The sequence below is a fragment of the Alosa alosa genome, chromosome 16 (genome assembly GCF_017589495.1).
Source record: "Alosa alosa isolate M-15738 ecotype Scorff River chromosome 16, AALO_Geno_1.1, whole genome shotgun sequence".
NCBI lineage: Eukaryota > Metazoa > Chordata > Actinopteri > Clupeiformes > Clupeidae > Alosa > Alosa alosa.
This window is the reverse complement of record NC_063204.1, coordinates 18,862,486-18,875,049: the sequence shown is the minus strand read 5'-3', so window position 1 is coordinate 18,875,049 and position 12,564 is coordinate 18,862,486. Positions and strand designations below refer to the sequence as shown.

The 12,564-nt window shown below is 43.4% G+C and overlaps 1 protein-coding gene across 4 annotated transcripts; it reads right to left on the bottom strand.

Moving 5' to 3' along the window:
• Positions 1–307: 307 nt before the first annotated feature.
• On the bottom strand, positions 308–12,192 carry si:ch211-230g15.5 (polyhomeotic-like protein 3). 4 transcript variants are annotated; one of them, XM_048266191.1, is made up of 15 exons: positions 12,108–12,192; positions 9,043–9,378; positions 8,612–8,800; positions 8,058–8,147; positions 7,572–7,727; positions 7,054–7,131; positions 6,592–6,844; positions 4,782–5,695; positions 4,465–4,618; positions 4,112–4,362; positions 3,835–3,979; positions 3,371–3,485; positions 2,627–2,723; positions 1,631–1,889; positions 308–1,448 (listed from the first exon to the last, which is right to left on the bottom strand). In XM_048266191.1, the coding sequence occupies exons 1-15, from the start codon at positions 12,132–12,134 to the stop codon at positions 1,294–1,296; spliced, it is 3,219 nt and encodes a 1,072-aa protein (XP_048122148.1). In that variant the 5' UTR covers positions 12,135–12,192; the 3' UTR covers positions 308–1,293. The 4 variants fall into 4 exon arrangements, with proteins under 4 accessions (XP_048122148.1, XP_048122149.1, XP_048122150.1 ...); XM_048266192.1 differs by having other exon boundaries at positions 7,054–7,128; XM_048266193.1 differs by lacking the exon at positions 7,054–7,131.
• Between the last annotated feature and the right edge of the window lie 372 nt (positions 12,193–12,564).

Genomic DNA, 12,564 nt, shown 5'->3' with positions numbered 1-12,564 from the left:
GATACAATTGACAGACTTTACCATCATCATAAACTGAGTTCAAAAATGATGCAAAATTGAGCTTTGGGTTCTTTTGTGAATTTCCTTTTGACTTAAGGTAGTACTTGCTTCTCTCCTCACATCTATGTTCTATAGTATTAGGGTGTAGCATTTTGGGATAATGCATCCTGCACACTTGATTAATTTATGTTGAATGCCCTGGCATGTTTGTATTAGCAGAGGAAAATATCTATAACATCTACACTGCAAACAATGAACACAGTAAATTAAAAAAAATACTCATAAATGCCAAAAGTATGACCATAGGTTCAGTAACAAAATGTCTGTTTAATTAAATACTTAAAGTGGCACGGAAAAGGTAATGTGACAATGACAAACATCTTTTGACATGATACTACACTATAAAATGCCTCAATGGTTTGGCATTTGTAAAACGACTGCTTTAAGGTCTCCAACGACACCAATTCATTTGCCCTGTTTTCATAAAACAAAACATTTCAAGCTTATATACCTTTAAACATGTTTTAAAGCCAATACTTCTTAGGCTTGGTTTGCACAGTATAAATGATTAATAAAATCCTTTTTGTCTAATCTTAACACAGTATTGTTAATGATTTCCCCTGTAAAACGCCCATATATGCATGTGTTGTACCTTCCACAACCTCAAAAACAAATATATTAAATATTACAAATCCTTCTTAAAACAACTGGAACTTTGTACACACAAAACACTTAAATGTTATGACATGTACACATATACAGTACAATAAGAAAAGATCTAGAAAGGGGACATGCTAGCAACTAATATTACCACTGCCTTTCACCTCAACCTTTGCTATGTAACACAGGGAATGGTCCATTCTTCTCAGTCCAAAATATAAAAAACAACCCTTATTATAAGACCCCATACAAAAGGTGGACACAAAAATCCCTCCTACTATGACTGTGTGGATCTTGTGTGTACGGATACTGACCATATATTGCTATCATGCTTTCAGACAGATGCTAAATACACAGGTAATTTGTGTCTAACATTTGATTTTTTTTTTTTTGCAAACACACAGGAAATTGTCTCTGACGAATTAAACGCAATCTCTCAATTTTAAAGTGCACAAAATGGCTCTGTTCTATTGGCAAGTGCTCTGGGCTATATGGGATTTTCTCGCTGTATGTCATTTCACTCCCCCTCCCAACTCTTATCTCATTTCTGCCTGTCCTCCTCATCCCTCTGTCCTCCTACCTCTCTCTCTCTTTCTCTCTCTCTCTCTCTCTCTCTCTCTATCTCTCTCTCTCTTAGTGCTCCTTCAGGGAGTTGATGCGGGCGCAGATCTTGAGTGCGGGCCCCAGTTTGACGTTCATGGCGGTCATCAGGTGATCCTCTGTCAGGAGGAGCAGGGCCTGCCCGTCGATCTCCTGAGCTCGGAATGACTCCGCGATCTCCTGACAGCCTAAGACCAAAGGAGGAAATGTGAATGTTCAGGCTTTACATGTTAAGTGAAACCTTTTTAATATGCTTTAGCCTAAACAAGACCCTTATGACTCTTGTGTTTACTTAAACTGGTTTAGCTTGGCTTGTTAGCTGGGCACTGGAAGACAACTGGGCCCTGTGCCGCATGGATCACAAACCAACCTGGTAAGGCAGATATGAATTCCCACACTTGGTCCACAGTCCACTCAGCGGGTCTAGGCCGTGAGGACTGGTCGGGAGAGGCGGCTGGGTCCTGGGGAGAGCACGGCTCACTCCTGGCCTCCTCGGATGCATCCCTGGTTTCACGCTCACGCTCCAGCTCAGTGTGCCGGCGCAGGCGGGTCTTCATGGGGGCAGCGGCCTCCTCCTCATCGCCTCTGGGTGGCTGGACTCGCCACTGTTCAGTTGCGCCCGGCTGAGCCTGAGCAATGAGACACACAGGAGTTAGGTGGCGTTCAGACTGACATGCTTTTTTCACCTCGAGGCACTCAAATTTAATTGTTTCCCTATAGAATGGTGCGACTGACCGATGCAACGCGACTCAAAAGCGGGGCCAAGCGGAAAAGGCTTCTAAAAACGCAAGTTGCTCAAAGTTAAAAATAGTTCAACTTTTGAGGTTGTGTTGGGTTGTTGCTTAGCTGCCTGTCTTAGCTATGTCAGGGAGCTAGTGATTTAACTAAATATAATGTAACATAGCAACAACATGTAGGCCCTACCTGTTTTAATTTCTACATTGAATTGCAGCACTCACTACTTTTGAATACTGCTGTTGAGGAGGTGAAAAGAGCGTTTTAGTGTGAACGCTGCCTTAGAAAGGAGAGGAGAAATCAAGCCCACTGACTGATCTAAAACACACTGAAGACACAATAACACACACACATATTGAAGCACACATATAGCGGGCAACTAGGGCCATAACTAATTGACACTATAGAACTGAGTGTTGTGATGAAGGTGATCTTAGATAACTACGTATCTGTAAAAGGCCAGGGGACAGCAGTTTGCTGAACCATATTTTATTGAAAAGCTGAGAACATAGGGCATTAGTCAACGACCAATTAAGAATATGTCATGATTCCCACTTGGTAGATGACCTACAGTATATAGGTCCGTGTTCATGATCATATTCTTAGCAAGCCAGTATCAGCCAAGATTTACCTCATAGGTGGATTCTGTTGGTTTGAGTCCAGGGCTGTGCTGGCCATCTTGACTCCCACTACGCCTGGCAGGACGGAATCTTTTGTTATGACTAAATCTGTAACATGAAAAGCGGAAAAAACAGGAAAAGGGCAGGTTGGGGTATGATTGTTACAAACGAACAGGTTTTGAAGACTTGATTGTACAGTTGTGCTATACTTGCACAGGCCCACACAGGCATGTAGAGGCACCAGTATCACTACCTAACAAGCCCCTGACGTTGAGACTCTTGGGTGAGCAGTGTCTGACCACATCCTGTTACAGTTATTGTGTGAATGTCTGCATTGATGCATGCATGCAAAAAAGAAAGGACACACACACACACACACACACACACACCACTGCAGTGCCATTGTCTATACCTGTGTATATCTCCTCACTGACCCATATTCTTATTTCCGATGTTTCATTGTGTGCTCACTAGTTGAGCGCATGAGTCTGTGTGCATTGAGTGCAGCTTCCTCTGTGGTTTTACTGATGACCTGTTCTTGGTCGTTACTAATGACACATGGCCATGATATAGACACCTAAGCGCTTTCCTGTTGTCGCCTTTGTGGTCTAGTCCCCCAGGTATAATGCTGTCGCACTGCATAGCCATGTTCCCTTGTGTAATGACGCTGTGACAGGAACTAAAACATAATGACCTAGTGTCCATTTTACCATAGTGGTTTTAAAAGAGGATCAGTATGTTAGCACGAGCCTTACCGCCTAGCACAGGAACTGGAGCAGAAGCGTTTGGAGCGGACAAATGATGGAGAGGGGGTTTCTCTTCTGCAGAACTCACACTGCACCATCACTCTCTGGCCATCTTCATACCCATCTATTGGAGTGGTGGTGGTGGTGGTGGTGGTGGTGGTTGTGTGGGGGGTGGTGGTTAAAGGGAATACAGAAGTTAGACATTCAATTCCAGTTGAAACATTTGTTCAACAGTTAAACATTTCAATTTGTCAGCAAACTATGGGACAAATTAGCTGTACTCACAGTGATACACTGTAAAATATACTTTTAAAAGATTTTCCAATGTGATTGTAACAATGATTTTCCAATATGATTGTAAAATCGGGTTGAGTAAAAATGTACTGTAATCCTCTATTGCATGCACATTTTCTGGTCTTTGTAATGCAGATGGTCCCCAACTTGGCATAATCATTTGCCTGTATGTTACTCACTGTCATGTGGGCCCACATCTGCATCTGTGTCAGAGGAATTATCTGCTGGTTCCATACAGTGGAATGGTTCTGGATCTTTCAGTCCATTCATTGCACTTTCAAGCTTTCGGCCTGACTGGTCCACCATCAGGGATGACCGAATGACCTGAGGAGAGGTAGAACCGAAGTCAGTCCCATATGCCTAACCAATGATTAGGAGTGGCTCTTTAGTGACCAAAAGGTTAGAATAATATGACAAAATATTCCATCAGAGAACATTATTAAAATGGAACCACACCGGGAAAGGCTGAAGTCCCTCTTGAATGATGAAGCCATCAACCAGATGGGTTAGAATAACTGGCTTTGTGGCTTCTGGTTTCTCCTGATTTTCTGGTGTTGTTGTGGAGCCGGATGAGGGAGAAGGACTGGGGTTCTGTCCCAGCAGGGGTGTGAGGGGTGAGGGAGAGGCACTGGGTACCAGGGGGTCATTCAATGGTGGGACCACAGACGGCTGGGTAGGTGACAGGTCTGACGAAAGACTGGACACAGCTGCAAAGCCAGAGGAGAAAACTGTATTGAGGGTCTGAAGAGCACTTATTTTAGTGCCTGAAGGCAAACACGCAAATGCTGAAGTCTCAAATGTGTCTGTACCTGAGTGATTGTCTGATTGAGTGGAGACGTCCTCACAATGATCCCCAGGATGCACAGGAAGTGCTGGAGGCGATGCTGTTGGTGGTTGAGGGCTCTTCTGTATATTCTTTATTGGTGCTTTGCCCTGGGATTCTCCTGAGCAAGGGGGCTCAGACTTCAGGACCAGACAAAACACCAGTGAGTAGACATAACAGAAAACACAACAGCAAAACAAAACAAAAAACAACCTCCAGTGCAGCAAAGTTGATTACAGAGTTGATTTGCTGGCTAAAAGCAAGCCATGATCACTGAAAAGCAAACATGAAGATTAAACTTACTAGGGTGAAGTCTAAAGCTTTTCCAGCTGGGGTAGCGTTCAGAGTTTGTGAGTTTGTTGTAAGAGTGGGAGGTTTGACCAGTATGGTTGTCTTCAGAGGCTGGGCCAGAGGCATCAGTCTCTCCACTACTGGATCTGTCCTCCTCCCCTCCACCTCTGTCACTTTCTTCTGTTCTTTTGGCAGCCTTTCAGTAGGGGCTGTTGGGTGGTGTAACGCCACGGGTGACTTTGGATGTTTCTGGGCGCCACTTGGAAGGAGTCCAGGAGGGAGAATTGGGGAGGGAGGGCAGGGTCTCTGAGGTGAGGGGAGAGGAGAGGGGATTTTTGGTGTGGTTGTTGGGACTGGGGAGATCTGAGTGGACACGGGAGAAAGCTGGTTCAGCGGCTGGCCCAAGCTTCTTTGCGGGGAGTGGCCTTGGCAGTCTAGTTTGATAGGTCGGGAAAACATGGGAGACAGTGGCTTGGACTGGATATAATCCCGAGATGTTGTGATGGCGGCCATCTTGGACGGGTTGCTGGCCATCTGAACAGAGGCTGAGGACAGAGCGATCTTCAACAGCTGCTTTGAGGCCAAGAGCGACCGCTCCGAGGTGGGGGTCGTGCTCCCCAAGGGTAAGGCTAAAGTGGGAGAGGTGGCATTCGTGGTGGTAGTGGTCTGGCTTCTCTCTGTGGTGACAGAGGGACTGGAGGGCAGAAAGGAGGATGTTGCTTGAGTGGACATGCCCGGGGCTGAGGGGCAACGATATAACACTGGTAAGGGCTTCTTTGGTGTGGGACCCTGGGGACTGCTTGGAGAGGTGTGGTTCTGGAGGCTGGCTGGCTGCTGGGAAGTCTGGCTATGAGATCGTTTAAGGCTGCCTGGGCTACTGGCTTTGTGTTTGGCCAATGCATGAGATTGTACTGGGCTGTAGAGGGCTGAAATGAGAAAAGAATGCAATTTTGTAAGAACATAATGATAAACATTATATACAATTACAACAAACATATATACATATTATTACAATACAATGACATCCTACCATTCATCAACATTTCCAATTCTAATTCACATATACATTAACATTAAAATGAGAAAAAATCTGTCTTACATTGTTTAAAACATAAAGAACCAACCACATTTGTACCTAATAATTACGACAGCCAGTAGCACTAGTGCAGCACAGTCATATAGTCACAATGACCACTGCATTTGGATGTGCACATGCGAATCACACACACACACACACACACACACACACACACACACACACACACACACACACACACACAGACACACATATACGTCTGTATAGACATACTGTACTCACACATATACAGACACACACACACAAGGATGTATACACACACACACACACACACACACACACACACATATCCTTTCTCTTTTGTTGCAGGCTTGTTTTATGGAACCAGTGCACACATGCTCACATGCTTACATACACACAAAAATTCAGTCATACACACACACATACAGTAGATACACACAGGCACACATGCACAGTCTCTCTCTCTCTCTCTCTCTCTCTCTCTCTCACACACACACACACACACACACACACACACACACACACACACACACACACATACACTTGAACTTGATGTTCAAGCACTTCAGGCAGTTCAGATTGTGTATACTCTTGTCTTGAAGCACTGATTGAGTAAGACTTGATGCCTACAGAGTTAAAGGAGTAGGGGATGGAGAGGACTTGGGAAGTGTGAGTTGCAGTTTACAAGAAGTACATCAGTCTACGATGCGGTACTAGTTAACTGATGGAGTGTCCAGAGAGTGGACGATAATGCCAGTAACGTACATGGAGGTGGCACGGTGAGGTGACGCACAGGTGGTGTTTTCGCCCCAGCTTGGGGAGACGTTGGACAGCCATCACCAACTTTTGACGCCTCTCTTCCAAGGCCGGTGGGTGTCTGGCTGAGCCTCAGGGGCGCGATGGGGGCCCTCGGACGAGGCGCTGCTGACGGTGGGATGGTGGCCGAGGCTTTGAGCGGGAGATTTGGCGGGATTGTCAAGGTTCCTGGTGGCGGTGGACGAAGGGTCAGGCTCTGGAGCTAAAGGCAATGAGAGGTAGAAGGGAGAGAAGTTTCACTACCTCAGTCACTCTTCAGCCAATGCACTCCTAGAGTACAGTGCATACCCTTAAACGGAGATCCTCTCAAACAAACCCTCGGACGCCACGTCCTATCCACAGCAGAAGAGCCATTTTCTCTCAGTCACATCATGCATAGACCGTAATGCATACACTCTATCAAAAGCTCACCTGTGAGGAGGAAAATCGAGAAGAAGGAGAGGACAGGACAGGCAGCTCAGGCCGCACTGTGGAGGTCAAGATCAGCTGCTAGCCCAAGGATTGGCAGCACAGAAACAAACAGGTGAAGAAGACAGAGTGAAATTATACAGTGATGTATGCAAAGAGAAGATAGCGGCAAGCAAGGCATGAAGATGTGGTTAATCTGTACAAAATGAGAAAATATCATCAGGAGAAGAAAATACATTTAGTCTGGGTCACTGATATGAGATACATAACTAATAGCAAACCTACTTAGCAGAATCCCCTGAAACATTGCTGCAAAATTTTGACTCCAAAATTACAAACCAAAAAAATGACTAAAACACAAAAGCATTATCTCTTAAAGGGGAGAGAACGAAGAAAGAAAGTAAACCATATTTTATGTTCTATAAATATCTCAGTCTGAGACTCTATGAAAGGTCCCTCACAATGGCTCAAGAACATGAGAATTTGATGTCACTGCAGAGAGGCTGGTAGAGTTCCCGTACCATTTGTGCTCTCAACAACATTTGAGCAGGACTGGTACAAGCGCTCTTCCCCAAGAGCAGAGCATGCGGGGCTATCCTTTGGTTAGCAGTCACCGGGATAGGACTCTGGGAAGCTCGAACCATGTGTGTAGACCCAGGAGAACTGGGTGACGTGACCTAGAAATCAGAGAAACGGAGCAATTCAGAATGAGAGCAGAAACAGGAACGGTTAAGAACTACCTGAGCCCCAGACATTCTTGTGATGTTCCTATACAGAACATGTCGGTTAGAGCATAGCCTTACCACAATGCAAACATATGCTCACGTGGTAGAGGCTAGTTCACAAGGCTTATTAAAGTTTTATTACAGGAAACGTAACTTATTTCTGCCATAAATCATGGGGAGTTACAGTTTCAAAACTATAGAATAGCAGATTTGTTTAAGAAAACTGATGCAAGATAGCCCTGTAAAGAATTTTTGTTACACTTTTCAGAGTAAAAAACATACTGGTTTGGGAGACTGCTGTGGCGATGACACAGGCGATCCTTCGCTGGTTGGTGATGACAAAGATGGCATCTTGTCCCCAAACAATCTGACCTGAAATGGAAAGGCATTAATGGGTTAAATTTCATGTAAGTTTTCAGTGCATAGACGTGAAAAAACATAGACATGAAAAAAAAAAAAAAAAAACGTGATCACAGGCATTCACTGTGGCAAGACTCAGGTAGGTATGGTGCACATGCCAGATCAAAGGAATGACAAAAAAAAAAAAAAACGAGAATATGCAGCCCAAATGCATGCAGGCCATTGCTCAGCAAAGCACTTCCTTCAACTCCCTGCTCGCAGCCAAGTATTAACACAGTTCTAAAAAAGTTAATAAAAGCTATCAAAATTTAGATTATAACATGCAGGCACCAATATCACATATGGGAAGGTGGAGATGCAGAACATAGGCATATGAGATAGATGCATGTAGCAGCCTGGCAGAATATGCTATTTTAAAGCTATTTTAAAGCATTGTTTGGATGGGGCAGATTCAACGATTTCCTGGCATTCTGCACCTGCTGTGCAGCTGGCAGGTGGCTTTGCCGTTTCTGCTGCTGTAGCTGTTGCTGTTGATGCTGTTGTTGCTGAGCTGCTGCATGAAGCGAGCCATGCTGCTGCTGTTTCTGCTGCTGCTGGACTGTATACATCTGATGCAGCAGCTGTGCAGCCGACCCTCTTGGTTGGCGACTGGGCTGGTGGATCACCTAACAGAGGCCAAGTATCACAGCAGATTTCACAGTATAGAGAACGGGGAAGGGGGACCCCCAGCAGCGACTAAGGGTTAGAGTGAAGGTAAGACTGAATATGTGTGAGAGGATGGAGGTTGTAATTGTGACTGACTGATAAAGTGAAAGTGGTGGTCCACTAGGAGAACTACCGAGTGGAGGTGTGAGAGATGCTTTGAACTGTAAAGAAAAGTGCATGTGTGAGAGGAGATCTTGGTTACCTGAACAACTTTCTGGTCAGTCAGAGTGGGGGTCGTGTGGAACGTGGTGATTGTGGTGTGAACTGAAGCGCTGCTCTGGTTGCCATTGGCCTGGCTGGGAAGAATTTTACCAGTGGGCTGTTTGAGGAGGTTGTTCCCATTCGTCTGGCTGGGAGGTTTGTTGATCTTTGTCTGAATGGAGAAGCTGTTGCCATTGGCTTGGTTGGGGGGGTTGCTCGCTTTGGGCTGGTTAGAGGGATTTACAGTTGGACTTTGAGCTGGACTTTCTCTTTTCTCCGTTTCAGATTGTCTATTGGGCTCCCTGTCCATCTCTTTTGTGGGTCTGGTCACAGGAGTCTGTGAAAAGAAATGTGTAAAGAAAACAAAGGGTTTTACCAACCATAGTGCCCTTGCCCTATATATGAGGCTTTGCTTTCACTTATGAAAGCCCATGTGCAGAGAACTGTTATTATGCTGTGTCTTGTTGTTGTCTTTTAATTCAAGTGAATTTTGATGGATTGTTGCCCTCAGGCATGCATGGTGTCATGTAAAAGAATGCCACTTTGCCACTGAACTTTAAACCAAACCAGTGGAGCATGATTATTTTATTGCTCTGGATCTTATGCTGTTCTGTTGTTGACTTAAATTTTCACTGAGAGCTAAATAGAAATTTTGAGATACTAAGTAAAAAAAAAAGATTAAAATAAAAAAATATCACACAATTTTCACTTAGTATCATGTCATCTTATTATCTCAAAATTGTGACATAGTATCTCAAAATTTTGATTCAGTATCTCAGAATTTTGACTTAGTTTGTGATAGTTTTCTCTTCTTTTTAAGTGGCGGAAACAGGCTTCCATAAAATCAGGCCATACGACAAAAATTAAGTATCATTCACTCTCACTGAACCCCTATGAAGCCATACATAAGCAAACAGAAACAGAACTCAGATAATGTGTGTTTTATTAGACCTGCAAGCTGGTCCCACCTTTGTTGCCCTTGATATGTGTGTATAGCATGTAAAATGGCAATAATAAAATGTAGACACTTTGGCCTACTTAAAACTGTAGAGCCTTCCAAAGCCATCAAATATCTATTAACTAGCATCCCTTACAAAAATAGCTGCACTACTGCAAGAGAATCAAAATGGCTATTTTGGAGGAATTCTTTGCATTTCATATGCAGGATATGCAATATTTTGGACATGAAAAAACTACATCGCACTACATAGTACTGCAGTTAACGGCAGTTAACAAATTGTATATTTACGACATGCAAATATTATTGTACTGCATTGTACTTCAGACATACTGCAGTATAATTGCTGTTTTTGTCCCATAAGCAGTTCTTACTGAAATCAGTTGGATAACTGGTGTCATATATGCTCCCTTTCAAGACAGTAAAATATAAAACAATTGTAAAACAGTTGTAACAAGACTTGTAACTGAAATAGAAGGCATGATGTGTTATCTTTTTGTGGGATTCAATGACAAAGTGTATCTTCCAACTTGGTTCAAAACATGACACAACAAGCTAAGTGCCAAACCAGTCTTGAAACAGGATTGAAGCATGGAGGAGCCTAGGCTGTATAAACAGATTTTCACTAACAAATCCTGCAGTGGTTTGGCTGTGGGCTGCTCAAGCTCGCGCTTGTAAAACAACTTAACTCGCCGATCATAATAAATGTCCAAGGCCCAAAACTAACTAGACTGCATCAAAATTGTCAGCTCCTCACCAGCACAGCATATGTAGTGCACTTCATACTCCATTAATTTTATTTTGTTTGCCTACCCTACACACAGCAAAATTCACAAAAACTCAACTTTTAAACCACACTTTGACGGCATTATCAACTTCTAAATGTAGGCGTTCTGTAAAGTGTTTGGTTAACAGAAAAAGATAAAAATGGCAAAGTGTCTTAGTAGGATTAGTCAACCCATCTAAATGGTGGTTATGAATCTGTCAACAATGTCCACGCATGACCTCTCATTCCAACGATGCGTAATGGAAAAGAATAATCAAAGAAACAGGTTGCAGATGGACAACACATTATCCGTTATAAATATGCTTCCCAACGGCCACTTCTACTTCGAGTAGCACACAGCCTACCTGCCTGGCCTCCTACATATTCATGTGTATCCTGTTGCATGGACAGGTTAGTCTACGCAGCAATGCCATCAGTAGACTGAACATATTTACATTCCAGTTTAGGCTATGTGCCTCAGACAACCGCGGTCAAACAGGAAGTTGTAAACGGCCAGTTTATATGCAAATTCGACTGATATGAAGTAAAACGGCCACATTTATCTGATTTGTATATCAGTAGGCCTATTCGCTTGATCTTTTCAATACATTGAAATAATGTTGAGTCTTAAATACGGGCAGAGGTGGCTTTCTGAATGCAAGGACAGACGTGAGCCGTGCAAATTTATGCCATATAGCCTAACATATATTATAGAGAGAATATGATTCAAAACATGTAGGCCTACACATTTGTAACATCTGAAATGATCTCACCAGGAATTTCTGCGAAATAGGATTTGTCACACAAGTTAGGCTACCATAAAGAAGCGCTAAGCGAAATATGGCTACACTGTAGCATACTGTAACCATGACTGTAACCTGTCACCTGCATCATCCACATTAAATGCAGCATTTGTCTGAAAATTAAAATAGCGCCGTGGAGGCCTATTATTTTACCATCGTCACTGCATTTATATTATCCCCAAATTCGAGATTTACAAGCTGAAAAATGGGCGTGTATGCGCAATGACAGAACTGATGTGTACCATTTGCATGTCATACTTCCTTGAATTCTAGGACTGTCGAAATCGACACCGTGGTTCTTTTCTAGGCTAATCATGTCCAATAGCCATCAAACTCGCAAAATCGGAGGGATGATAAATCACCACAACTTTGCCGGACATTGGGTAAATGCTACAAAATGAAAGTCATGAGAGGAGAAAAGCTTTATCTGGAGCAAATATGCACGCATGCTCTATATTTCGATCAAACGGGGGAAAACGGCGTGTCAAGAAAATCCTTACAAAGCCCACAAGTCTTAACTGGCAGCTTATTGCTCCTACCTGCCCGAAGTCAATAAGAGAGATCATTCATCACAGAGTGACCGTTTCTGGCGAGCGTTACAATCCCGTCATGTCCTAATGCGTCAAAGGTAACAGTAGAGAGAGTGGTGATACGCCGTGCACAGGCAGAATCATAAAAGCGATACAGCACCACTTGGAGTGTAGGAGGACCTCATACAGTAACAAACCTACAGTGACAGCAGACTCTCATGGCCTGGATTTGAATGTTTAGATTATTATATTAATCTACAAAAAGTCTAATTAAAACGCAATTAACAGACCATCGCTAAATGGAACCAAACGTATTTTGGCAATACCAGGCATTTTGCGACATGCATCTGATTTATTCTAGGTAAATCGAGGAAATGCATGCAGTTGGTTCTCTACCAATTTCATTCTGTCTGCACAGAGCCGAACTTACAAATAATTGGTATTTCTTAGTTATTGTCTATTTTCC

What these genes read in the sequence shown, in the direction of transcription:
- si:ch211-230g15.5 (XM_048266191.1), bottom strand. Translation starts at nt 12,134, where the DNA reads ATGATCTCTCTTATTGACTTCGGGCAG. An exon ending in TGTTGTTGAGAGCACAAATG is followed by an intron (nt 7,132 to 7,571) that starts GTACGGGAACTC and finishes TCCTTGGGCTAG; the next exon opens with CAGCTGATCTTGACCTCCAC. An exon ending in AGATGTGGGCCCACATGACA is followed by an intron (nt 3,486 to 3,834) that starts GTGAGTAACATA and finishes CCACTCCAATAG; the next exon opens with ATGGGTATGAAGATGGCCAG.